The 13,632-nt window shown below is 37.9% G+C and overlaps 1 protein-coding gene across 2 annotated transcripts in view; it reads right to left on the bottom strand.

The window, feature by feature from the left end:
• jakmip2 (janus kinase and microtubule interacting protein 2) overlaps positions 1-13,632 on the bottom strand; it is a 45,217-nt gene that overhangs the window by 19,181 nt on the left and 12,404 nt on the right. For both annotated transcript variants that reach the window (XM_015052710.1, XM_015052711.1), the window contains exons 2-12: positions 10,047-10,293; positions 9,676-9,930; positions 8,298-8,540; positions 7,760-7,969; positions 5,817-5,915; positions 5,042-5,188; positions 4,816-4,956; positions 4,373-4,429; positions 4,075-4,197; positions 3,841-3,969; positions 2,092-2,175 (exon numbers count right to left, since the gene is read on the bottom strand). In XM_015052710.1, the coding sequence (XP_014908196.1) occupies positions 2,092-2,175; positions 3,841-3,969; positions 4,075-4,197; positions 4,373-4,429; positions 4,816-4,956; positions 5,042-5,188; positions 5,817-5,915; positions 7,760-7,969; positions 8,298-8,540; positions 9,676-9,930; positions 10,047-10,175 (1,617 nt within the window). In that variant the 5' untranslated portion in view covers positions 10,176-10,293. The remainder of the gene's footprint in view (positions 1-2,091; positions 2,176-3,840; positions 3,970-4,074; positions 4,198-4,372; positions 4,430-4,815; positions 4,957-5,041; positions 5,189-5,816; positions 5,916-7,759; positions 7,970-8,297; positions 8,541-9,675; positions 9,931-10,046; positions 10,294-13,632) is intronic.

Consider the following 13,632-nt stretch of genomic DNA (forward strand, 5'->3'; position numbering starts at 1 on the left):
GTTTTCATTAAAGTTTAAAAAGTTCAAGGCCAACCAAGCTTTAATATCTCCTAGACATGCCAGGAGATGTTTGGTTGATGGATAAAGCAGCGGAGAAGTTTAAGGAAGAGTTGGGTTACAAATCTCATGATTTATATCCCATATAGGCATGTTGATTCCATCACCAAAAAAGAAACTGTTTGCCTGCCTCGTCATGCCCGTCCAAATTACCTGACAAGATGTGAAAGGAGATCATTAATATTACTGCATCCATGAAATGTTTACACTGTTTCACTTTTTCCACATGTTGTTACAGCCAAGTTAACCATTTCCTCAAAATTCCACACACAAATACCCCATTATGACAATGTAGGTTTTTTTAAGTATTTTGCAAATGTATTAATTGTATTAACAATTAATTAATTAATTGATTAATTAATTAATTGTGTCTCTTGATTTGTAAAGACACACATCTGTCTACTTAAAGTCCTGCAGTTGACGGTGCAGGTCAGAGGTCAAACACCAAGCATGAAATCAAAGCAGTTGAAGGTGTCAGTGAGGCTCAGTGGGCTTCATCATTTATAAATGGAAGAAATTGGAGCCATTAGGACTCTTTGTAAAGTCTAAACTGAGCAATTGGATTGAAAGGTTTTAGTCGGATGTCTTGCTGCAGAAGGAACTGGAGAGGACAGATGGAAAGATGAAAGCAGCAGAAACATCCTGGGAGAAAAACTGCTCCAGCGCTCTCTTGGCCTCAGACTGGGGCGCCCAGCCGGACTCCAGACTGGAATCTGATTGAAGATCTCAGGATAGATCTGAAAATGGCTGCACAGATGTCACCATCCACCATCCATGAGTTTGCAAAACAACAAATGCAATTTGGTCTAAAGCTGCAACATAACAAAACGTGGAAAAATGAAGCACCAGATGAGATGGAGAAGCAGCCAAGAGGCCCCTGGTAAATCTCTAAACATTACAGAGATCTGAAGATGGCAAGTGAATCTGTTAACAGTTTTAATCGTCACAAATGTAGCCAGAAGAAAGCCGGTTTGTTTCGTAGTCTCTGTAACATTGAGAATGAAGGGGATCTGTGGTGGGTGTTAAGCCAACCCCTACTTAAGGCCTCGACTAAGGCCACGTCGAGGACTAAGGCCTGATGTCACAAGTTCAATTCCTGTGCTGGTGACCTTTGCTGCACGTCTTTCCCATTCTCTCAATAAAACCTTAAAAACAAAACATTCAGAATAAACATGCTTTGGTCCAATAAAACCAAAATATATCTATTTCTCTGTACATCATCCTAAACATACATGGTGAAAGTATGGCACTCTGGACTGGTTATCCAATATTAGAGAGAGGAAAACTGGTCAGAGACGGTTGCAAAGTAGGTAGAGCTAAAAACGGGGTGATCCTGGATGAAAGTGTGGAAGAGATGACCTGACATGTGACCTGACTGGATGGAGGTTCATCTTCCAGCTGGACACAAACATGTTCATGCAATCCTGGAAACAGACAAAGCTTCCAATTTATGACAAAGCATATTCTGAGAGTAAGATCTAAATGAAATTAAATATCTATGGGAACAATTGTAAGAGACTATTATTCCTCCCAGACTTAGCATGAGTGAATGCACAAAAAAACATCAGGCAATAATTTTAGTCCCTAGATGTGCCGTTAAAAGGGATTAATAAATACACATGCCAAACTTTTCAGATTTTTATTTCTATAAAACATTGGAGAATCATATTCTTTTTTATGTTATTGTTGTTTTATGCATAAAAAGTATGCACCGCTTTATGTTAGTCTGTTCAGTTGATGATTAGGTGTATTTCACTAAGATGAAAGTCTGAACTAATAAAACACAAGTTTCCTTTTTGATATGAAGGCCGCTTTTGTCTTTACACACATTAAAAAAAACATAAAAACCTACAAGTAAACAGATAGCTGCCAGGAGAAATTACTTTATGGTCCAACTCACTATGACTTGGCTTCAGACACATAGCTTAAAGCGCGATATGACGCATTTTTTCATGAACTCATGAGCATTAAAATACAGACTCTGCTGCAAGGCAAATGCATGTATGCCAGTTACATTAATTATGTTGTTCTCACCTGTCCCTTCAAGGTTAATTCCTTCTCCAGGTCTTCTATCTTGGCTTTGTACCGCAGTACGTCCGACTGCAGTTGCTTGTGAGCCTGAAACATTAGGAAAGCCAAACTCTTTTATGTAGTAAGTTAAGTTAATTAAGTTTTCCAAGAAAATGGTTTTGTGTGTCATCTTTCCTCATGTTCAGATCTGTTAGAACCTGGGGTCATGCCTCTGTGCACCACATTTCTTTTGTGCACTTAAGTGTTTAAACACCTATGAAAATTTTGCTATTAAGTATGTGCAGAAGTCAGGAAAAGAAAAGAAGACATATATACAGCACATGAATAATATACTGAAACAATGTTGATTTTTATCCAAGGTTTGTTCTCCCATATTGCAAATCCACAACAAAATTACAAAATATTTTCCTCATTTTAAACACCCACTGCAATCTAAGAATAAAAAGACTTTCACAAGTTCAAGGCTAGAATACCTTATTTCCATAATAATACCCAATCCTAATTATAATCTAAAAGCCGCCACCTCATCAAAGAACATGACTGCAGAAGTCATGATAAGAATTTGCCAGTTGAGCATATCTATAAATCCTCTAACTTTAGCTTTACTTCACTGGTCCTAAGACCTTCTGTATCTACAGACTTTGATTTTCATGTATTTTTCACTGAGCCTTTCACATTTGGACTCCAGTCTTGGTTTTCTTCTGGCTTTAAAGTTTCAAAAAGCTGAAGAGGAAATCAAGTTTATAAGAAAAAAAACTTTGGTTTGGGTTCAAAAGAACCAAAGGTTTGAATTTCTAACTGCTGCCTTTTGTGATGCACCTGACTCTGATAAATCCACCTTTTCATGCAGTAAAAAGGCAAATTTAGCAGACATTGATTTAAAATGTTCAATGCATGGAGTGTTTTGCGGTGACATCTGTTGTGAAATAACACTATGGATGGACTAAACTATGAGCTATGCCTCTGAATGAAACTGGTGTATGATACTCCTGAGCACAAGTGAGCACATAAAGAAGTTAATACAAACTGAACTATGGCACTAGAAGTAATCTTTTTGTCAACTTAAAATGTTTTCACAAGACTTCTGCATTCCACCTTTAGGAGAATGAATGTAAGGTCACAATAAAAGAAAAAGCAAGATATAATATTAGATTAATATAACCTTAACATCTCAAAAGTGTGAAATATAAATAAACCAGAATCAGACTTCAAATGTTATTTTCTGATTTAAGAAAAACAAAAGTACCCTTTGAATCCTGCCTCAGGCTGCTTTTCACCTCACCTACCAAAAACAATCTCTCTACTGGAAACACTTTCTGACCCATGAATGAAACAGCTGGAAGCTTGGATTTAAGGGAACAAACAAGCTGAAGTTGAGGGAAGATGAGAAAAAATAGGACCACAAACTGCTACAGGTGTTTTTACTTCTTGTTTCCTCCTTTCATAAAACCAAATTTGCTCATTTTGTCAGATTGTATTAAATCAATATCCATCTCTCAAAACATTCTTGCTCTAAAGGATTCTTGTTTTCTTTTGCACTTTATGATATATTTCGTAATTTTGAACATGAAAATAAATATAACTATTGCAAACTAAAAGTAATGAAAAATATCTTCCTTTAGGAATTGAAGAGAGGCTGATTTGCCTTTTCACAACGACTAAACACAGAATTAGACAAATTACATTATAAATCTGGTCAATAGTGAGTCTCCCAGTGAAGTGACCATGGCCATCAGGTGCAGTGTGTGGTACCTTGGCCTCCATCTCTGCATCCAGAATGCCTCCCTTCTGCTCCTGCAGCAGGGCGTAGGCTCGTTGAAGGGCCTGGTATTCCCTGGTCAGCTGGCGAAACCGTAACTCAGATTCTTCGTTTGCGAGCCCCTGGTTTGACACACATGGAAAAGAATTATAATTTTAAGGATTAACATCTCAAGGTTTTGCTAATGTTTACAATAATTACATTCATTTGTGAACAAAAGGTCTTACATCGGCCATGTCTTCATCAGGAGTAGCTGGGGTTCTGTCCATCCGAAACGACGCCACTGAGGAAGACTCAGAGTCCATTGACTCTTCATCATAGCCAAAGAAGGTGTCTACTACGATGTGTCTCTGCACAGAAACACAGCTGTGGTTTTCCAACAGTATGCTTTGCTGTCAATGTTTCAGAGGATTTCCCAATAGCTGATTGAAACATTTAGCATGAAAAGACAAATGCACTGCTAAAAATACTGATATATTATATTATTATCCTTTTTGATAAAAAAAAATAAGAATAATTTGCAACCTTCACTGGTCTTGAGCTTCTTTTATGCCTCTTCTTTCGCAGCAGTTTTTCACGATCCTGGAAGCAGGACACGGATGACAGAACAAATAAAGTTACATCAATGCTGAACACTGAATGATTGATTGAGAGATGCAATCAATATAAAAACAATGCTTTATCACTCATGAACATGTGCTATACTTTAAGAAGTTTGTTTGTATTCTGGACACTTCCAGGGAAACATTTAAGCTGGAAAAACTTCAGAGAATTTCAGAAAATTTGGCAGTTTGCTCATCAGACCAATTCTATGGCAATAAAAAAATAAAAAGGGATTTTTAACTGACTTTTTTGAAGAAATCCTGAAATGAAAATGATATTTTATTACTCATCTCTAGTTTTGTTCTCAGCGTACATTTTGGTTTGTGTAAAAAAGACACTTTGGCAGACAGACGGAGTAAACATACTCTCGTTAGTTCATCAATCATGCTTTGTTGCTCCAGCACTTGAAGTTTGAGGAAGGCTATTTCCTGGTCATCATGAGCTTGGTCCAGGTCATTAAGGGACTTCAGCTTCTTCAGAGGAGGATGGGAGCCTATCCTGTCCTTCTGCACACACAGCAACAACAAAGGTCACCATGTGTGACTGTTGATCAGCCGTTAGAAACACTGACGGAGACGTGACCCTGCTGACCATTTCAAGGTTCTCCTTTGTCAGGCTCTTCAGCTTCTCCTCCAGCTTCTGAATGTTCTGAGTCAAGTCGTCGTTCCTCTTATTCAGCAGCTTGTTCTTGTCCAGTAGGGGTTTGCACTGCTTTTCAGACTCTCTAACTCGCTTTAGCTGTTGGAAAAGAAAATGGTGGTCAGACATGTGGCACAGCAAACAGGTTAGTCTAAGCTTTCCCTGATCAATATCATTTAAAATGACTAAAATCTGTTCAATTTGCTAATTGCCAGTATATTAGAATTGTTATTAAAGACATATTGGTACTTCAGCTTTGACTTCCTGGTTGATTGAAGAAGTTTCCTCTGTATTTTCACATATTTTCCTTTATTAATGATCCCATTATTTTTCTGAAGTGATCCCGCCTTGATGATATAACAGATGAATGTGGAACCTTAAACATCTGGACATTGTACCTGATGACGAACCAGGTCTAAACCAGGTCTAAATCTTGACTGACTTATTTTGATTTTTCTAAAATATTACACAAGAAAGCTGTGTGAGGTGCTACCTTAAAAGAAATTCACATTTCTGCCTCAAATGCTGTGAACTGAGCCATCATAAGTTTAAACTGCCATAACATGTATAATAAAAATATACATGTATAGTTTTATGGCATATAATAAATATGAATGACTTTGGTTATCACCCCTTACCAAATTTATGAAAAGTTTAGAGTAATGCGTTAGTGAGAAGAAAACTCTATACTTTATGTTTTAAAACAAAATTGACTGTTTCTTCATACTAGTTCATTTCTCTCGTCCCCCAGCAGCGAGTTGCGATCCTCCAACTTGCGTATGGTTGAATTAAGTTCAGCAATTCGCCGCTGATTTCTTCGCAGGTCCTGAAGCAAAAAAAAGCACAGATTTAATATGTGAAGGATCAATTTTTTCATAATTTGAATTTAATTCTATTGGAGCAAAACCACCTGATCAGATTCTACTGAACTTCAAATTGATATGTTGAAGAAACGGATTTGCAGAAATTTTCAAAACTTCACATTTGCTGCTCTGCAACCTCAAACTTTAATGTATTTTATCAGGGCTTTATGTAACAGATCATTTCAACATTGTGTGAAATGGTGAATTAAGGTAGAAAGAGACATATGAGAAAAATTACTTTTAAAATGAATGTGTGAAAAGTAGATTTATATTCAGCACCTCCATCCTTATACCCCAAAAATAAAAATTAGCTGAATTTTCTTCTTCAAGATGTGAGGAACTGGTAGCGATATCCAAAAAGTTTTACAGCTGATATTGCAGTAATAACTCAGGTGTGGTGAATACACACATACTCGAAACATTTTTCATATATTTATATGTAGAAGAAGAAGAGGAAAAGTCATAAGCCATTTTCTTCCACTTCACATCTACACTCTGTGTTATTTTGCACAGATGAGCCTGATTAAACACAGAAGTTTCAGGCTGGAATTTAAAACATAAAATAATCCCTATAAACTCCCCCATATTTAAAAGCTAAATGCTGGCCTTGTTTAATGATGGATTTAACTGAAAAATAACCTACAAACAGTTTTTACTGTCTGTTTTCACTAAGGGGTGTAAGCAGCTAAAGAAGAAGATACAATCAGAAAACACCACAGATCCTTAAAATTGAGGAAACATTATTAAAATCTTCCATGTGTTTGTTTAATGCTGAAACTTTATCCGTGCGTCAGCTGCAGACCTGATCACTGATGTTCAGCACTTATCTTTCATGGTCACAGCACAAGAGTACAGAAGAATGAAAAACATTTTTCTAACAGTCATAATCAAGGTTGAAAATTCTGACATTGTGCCAATTGTACACATCAGTCAAAATGTAGAGGTTTTTAAGCCTAACTGTATGTCTAATTTTAAACAGTTAGGCTTAAAATTAGACATATGCCTGCCAGGCTTAGTTTTAACATTATCATCAAAAGATTAAAGCTGACAAGAGGGCAGTCTTCTCATTAAAGGTAAGGAACAAAAGTGAAAGCAATATTAGTGCATAGAATCTGTTTTTATTTACACCATAAACTGTTGAATACTTAATAATAAATTGGAAATCTTATTTCTAGTATTACAGCAATCAAATCACATTTACAGAGCAGCGTTTTGCATGTTTTCACTGGTATTTGTGAATTTATTTTGGTGATGAAGTCCACGTGTTGAAAGGTCTTATTGTCCTCACTCTAAACTTTTGGCTCCTTCTCAGCGTCTCCGTCAGAGTCAGGTTTCCAAATGTTAATATTACTTCCTGTCAGAAGACCACAGAGGCTAAATTAAAAGATTATACTAAACCTAAATATGCCAGGGATATAAATTCCTTTGGGTTTAATATAAACAGATGTTCAGCCTGGAGTCTGAGGGAGCTTCATGGCTTCTTCGTCATATTTTGCTCCACAGCCTTGAATGCTAAAATTCTGTGCATTCCCTATAATCTTTTAAAAATCTGCACTCTGTATAGTGTTTTGTTTCAGTCAATCTTTTCATTAGAAAATTTTCTAACTGACATAAACTAGGAGATTTAATCTTAAAAATTACTTCCTCCCTTTGTCCAGAAGACTACGGTATTCTTGCGTTATCTTTGTGGTATTACATAATTCAATCTTTTGTTTCCATAAACCCAATTGAGATCAGTTTGTTTTTGATTATGCTTACAGTAAGTCCACTTTTTATTAAAATTCTAAAAATGAACTTTTCTGCTTACAGGGCTTCCACAGTGCTCTGCGCCATCGCCAGCTCTTCCTGGGATTTCCCTTTTTGGACTTCCCAGGCCGCACTCTGCCTCTTTGACGAGGAATAGTTGTTCATCCAGGGCGTCTTTCTGCAGCTGCAGCTTCTGCAGGCAGCCAGCAGTGGACTCCAGCTCCTTCTCCAGGGAGAAAATGGTGCGGTCTTTAGATTTGATTTCATCCACCTTTTGTGACAGAAAAGGAAATTATTGAGTGAAAGGAGTCTTATCTGACATATGAATAATGTTGTTATTGAAAACATCATTGTTCAGCTGTTTTGAAACAGTAAAATACAAAGTAAATCAATGCAACACATCGTGATACAAAATGTTTCAACAGTTTGTCCAAACATAAGTAGGAATCCCATAAACCTGGAGAAGATCATTCTGGGAAACTGCAGGCTCAGAGCCAACATAACTGGACTGGCTCACATGAACGGATGGAAACTGAGTCACTTTTCTCATTTCTGGCTTTGTTTGGCTCCCTATTTATTAAATCACTGTCAGTGCATACCAGCCTGCGGATGTCCCTCTCACAGTCCCACTTGATTTTAGAGATTTGTTCCTGATGCTGCTGGTGCTCGACTCGCAGGTCTCCAGCCTTCATCTTGTCTGCCTGGATCATGTTGCTCAGAGCCTCGTCGGTCTGCTTCTTGGCGTTCTTCAGCTCGACTATCTCCTGCAGGAGCTTCACTCTCTCCTGGTCGAAGAAACGCCGTGCCTCCTCTCTGGCTTCCAGGGTCAGCGCTGTGCGCACCTGAAGAGGAATAAAACATGTTTTATTAAAAAAAGGATTGGATTTTTGTTCTGTAATGACCGCCATTTTTTATTTCTTTTTACTTTACTTGTTACTTGCTCAGCAGCTAAATTTTAAAATCCCCCTTTAAAGCACAATTTGAGCTTTTGCACTTATGCCCATCAAAAAACAAAGGCACTACAATAAATGGATTAAATAACCGTCTAACTTTCTATTACTGTAAACCCAAAACAGATTTTCTTCTCAAAATGAAGATCTTTGTAACTTAAATATGTAAACTTGATGTTTGGTCACATGATCCCAGCACACAAAATGCCCAAGTGAGTTTTTTGAATTATCCTAAAACTTTTCAGTTCTGGCAGCAAAAGGTGAGATTTGCAAAATCAGACAAGTGAGGAAGACGGATTTTTCTTCATTTCCAATAAAACAATCTTGTCTGAAAATAGTTTTACATCAAAGGGACAAGCCGGAGTATGGGATTACAACAACACTTCATGCCATGTACAGCAGACACCTTGAGCAGTGAGTCTGCAGTGAGATCACTATAGCAACCATAGGGGTTGTTTGTGAGCATAAAGTTGCTAACATTGGAAAAGATTTTGTTTTACTGTGATTTTTACTAATTCACCAACTTTACTAGATATGCTTTCTCAATTTGTTAAACAGAAAACGAAACATTACTTCCACATGTTCACACATTTAACTGCAGCGTTAACGTTTCTGTGTCTGAGTCCTGTGACATTCACTGTCCTAGTTAAAATATGTAGCTGATACAAGTCTTAACAAGTAAAACAATGGCTGATTATGTGGAGAAAAGAAAGACTTGCACTGAATGGCTAATGTAAAGCACGCTTTCCTGGAGACGCAGTCATATTAAATGTTCTGGCTGCAAATTTTTATTTTTGATTTAGTACAATTTTTGTCACAAGTGGTCACTTAGGGAACTGCGGTCTGCAGGCCATGAAAAGCCTTGCAGTGCTCTTCATGTCCTAGGGAGAGTGAGAGCACTTCTCTTTCTCCCTCGATAAATCACAGTATGGAGCCTTTATTTATTATTCTTTCTTTCACATAAGATCCACAAACATGGGCAGCATTAAGAAGGAAAACTTGAAGAAAGTTGGTATAATAAACTTACTTTTTCTCCACTGCCATCCCGAATGGCGTTCAGGGCGGTTTTGAGCCGTTGGTTCTCTTGGTCCTTGATCTTGGCATGCCGTGCCAGCTCCTGCTCATGCTGCCGCGTCAGGTTTTCCCTGAGAGCCTGAAGCTCTTTCTGCTTCTCCTCGTGCCATTTGGCCCGCTGCTCCGTCAACATGGCAGTGTGGCGGTGCTGCTCCTGCTCTCGCACCCGCTTTACCTCTTGCACCTTGTCTCGTTCCAGCTTGCTTACCTGAAGCAGGAAAAGAGGAATTTATTGGACAATTTTTACATTTTCCTTTCCTTTAGAATTTGCAAAGTAAAATAGGTCACATTAAGGTGTAGAGCCTGGTGTATTTTTGACTGTACCTTGCATTTCTCTTGGTGCAGCTCTATCTGGATGTCAGTTAGTTTGGACCTGAGATCTTCATTGGCTGCTTGTAAGGCAGAAATCAGGGCTTCGGGCTTCTCGCCCTTCGTACGACCTTTCTTAGCCATCAGTAACAGTCTAGAGAACCGCTCCTGTAGCTTTCATTGAGACTCTAGAGAAACCTTCCAAGTTGTTCCTGAGATTTCCAGTTCCTCCTCCTCCTCATTCTCCTGTTAAACTTTAGGGCTGGGGGGGTCCAGGAGAAGCAGAGGGGACAAAGAGTAAGTCACTTAGTCTACATTGATATTCTTGTGTCAAAATGGTCCAATGAATGTACAGACCTGAGACCAAATGGAAATGAGGATTAATAATAAAAAAACAGTTCTTGAAAGATGCTTTCAATTTAATCTGAGATTGAGCTTTATTAAAAATAAAAATGAAAGATCATTTCTGTCTGCAGAAATGGTTAGAGACAGCCTAAAATACTGGGAGCCATAATTTCATCAAAAGGTGGTTATACAAAATACAGACTAAGAGAGGCTTTAATACAAACATGCACAGCACAAATCTTTTGAAATCTTCCAGTCACTCCATGAATGTGTTGGTCCATCAATCAACACTATAATCAAAGTTTATTGAAGTTTGTGGTGCTGCTATAACAACATGTTGGCAAGTTTAAGAGTTATGTGTAATTAATCGCATACCAATCCACCATGATAAGATCTTCATTTCATGTTCACCATGTGAGTGAACAGAGATATTTGAAGATCACACAAACTTACAAAGAACAGACAAGCTAAAATGATATCTAGAGGGCAGAATGAAAGGTGAGAAAAAATCGACTCATCAATGAAACATCTGACAGCCTGTTAGAGTTAGTCACTGAGAAACATGAAAATTAACCATCAGTCATTCAAAACGAACCTTGAAGCAAATGGGTGACATTGATTGATGTGTAAATAAGCTCTGGGTTTCTGTGTGACCCTTTCAAATTGGAGAATTGGCACAGAACTTTCACAGGAAAGTAACACTGCAATGTTCTTGATGGGAAAAACCTACATTCCTGACTTTCATCCGAGTGATACATTAGTCTTTGCAAACAAGCCAAAACTAAAATCTAATGACTGAGGTGTTCATCTGTCCTTGAAACTGCTTTAATTTGACAGCATATTTGATATCATTGCCTGTTTGTGGCCAATGTTATGCATTTATTGTTTGTATATTCAAACAATTTTTCCATCCCTTATACTGAGTTGAATGATTTAAATTTTGACAATGTTTCAATTAACGCTCAATTAACATTTAAAAATTCAAGACCATTTCTATCCTTGTAACCATGGTAACTTCACACAAAGTACACACATTGTCTGCATTGGTACTGGGGAGGCGTCCCACTGGACTTTATCTCTAATGATAGTCAGGACATTCTCTCTTATTAGTTTTTCTGACAGAAACATACCGTATTTCATCTGAACAGGAGGTTCTGTAGACCAGGGCCAAGACCAGGACCAAGACCAAGACCAGGACCAAGACCAAGACCAGGACCAAGACCAGGACCAATACCAAGGCCAAGGCCAAGACCAGGACCAAGACCAAGACCAAGGCCAAGACCAGGGCCAGGATCAAAGACCAAGACCAAGACCAGGACCAAGACCAAGGCCAAGACCAGGGCCAAGACCAGGACCAAGACCAAGACCAGGACCAAGACCAGGACCAAGACCAAGACCAAGACCAAGACCAGGACCAGGACCAGGACCAAAACCAGGACCAAGACCAGGGCCAAGACCAAGACCAGGACCAAGACCAAGACCAGGACCAAGACCAAGGCCAAGACCAGGGCCAGGACCAAGACCAAGGCCAAGACCAGGACCAAAACCAGAACCAGGACCAAGACCAGGACCAGGACCAGGACCAGTGCAGAAGTGATTGGCAAACCCCCGGTAGAACAGCGTGGCTGATGATCTTACCATAGAAACCACAACGCTCTGAAGAACAACTCAAAGCTGCATAAGTGGAGCAGCTTCGTTGTGATGACATCCTCAATGAGGAGTCAGAACTTCTTAAAGAGACAGAGGCCAATTTCTAGACAGCGACATGACGTCAAATTTCTTTCAAGTTGTTTTTGATATACAGTATTCTTATAACAGCTCATGATAACATACTTTATTGTGATACAAAATGGCACAATGTACATTAGAAAATAGGTAATACCTTCAGCTTAATGTTCTTGCAACTCTGAGTTGTAAGGTTCAAACCTTTCAGAACCTTGTCGTTTCATAGACCTGGTTTGAAAACAAACCTTCAATTAAGTCACCCAGCACAAAATATAAGCCCCTAGTGTAGGAGTAAAAAGTTAATATAACATTTCTTGCACTTGGCAGTATTATTAAAAAGTCTCAGCTTTTACAAAATAAGCTCAGACACTTTGCTTGGCCGTCAGCTATGTCTGTTAAATCATGCAGTTGTAATTCCTTGCACTTATGAGTTTAGTTTTCAATTTTCGATTTCTCAACAATTATCAGAAGCAGTGACACACCAGTCACCAGAAGGAGTAAATGTTTAAGAACAGCGCTGTGTTTTGAGTTTAGTACAAATCTGATAGAGGTTGGGAACGCATTTCAATGCATACATGGAATTCATTTTATGAACCCAGTATGTCCTGTTTGAGGTCTAAAATGAATCCTGTCAGCCAAGAGTTGGTTAAACCATAAGTTTACAATTTCAAACATGTTTCTAGATCCTTACATTAAAACATGACTTGTAGCTAAAGTACAACTCATTTAACACACACTTAACAAATATGGAGCTTTTGTGAAGAAAAATATCCTTAAAGTATTTTAACAATAATCAACTATTGTATCACCAACAAATATAATGTAAAATACTGAAAGACAATTGGTTAAAATGAATGACGATAAAAGATGAGTAGTTATCAGTGAGAGATAATTTGAAACTACAAATTTTAATTTAATACAATATTTTTGACTTGACTTAGTTTTTATGTTTAGAAGGAAATTTGGAAAAGCAAATTTCCAAATTAGCTTTGGAGATTTGCTAATTTTCAAAGCTAAAATTATTCTGACTATCTGCCATGTGATTCGTTGGGTTTCTGTCTGTGTTGAAAACCAATTAAACATTCTAAATACACACAAACTCTGAGAAAACTGAGCAAGATAAATGATCTTCTCATTTATCTCGGAGAAGAAACCTTTCTTCTCCGAGATAAATTAAATTATGCATATTGATATGCCTGAATTGTGCTCAATACAAACAACACCAAAAACAGTTTAATTTTACTGTTTAATTTGGTTATGTAATTATATGGTGTTGTGGAAAAAAAATAATTAGAGCACCATTAGATGGAATCACTCAGTCAGGTTTATTTTGTATATAAAGCACAACACAGAGTTTATAAGGTGATCAATAATAAAGTGGTTCTGAATGACAGCGAAACCAGGCAGAGTGAACACAATGGTTTTACACCAAGGATCCAAAACAGAGACAGTCTGGTTCCCTGCAGCTGCAGGAAAACAACTTTCAACATTCTGTGTGTGCGTGTGTGTGTGTGTGTGTGTGTGTGTGTGT

Source organism: Poecilia latipinna, unplaced genomic scaffold (genome assembly GCF_001443285.1).
Source record: "Poecilia latipinna isolate Pla-1442-1.1 unplaced genomic scaffold, P_latipinna-1.0 Scaffold1127, whole genome shotgun sequence".
Taxonomy (NCBI): Eukaryota; Metazoa; Chordata; class Actinopteri; order Cyprinodontiformes; family Poeciliidae; genus Poecilia; species Poecilia latipinna.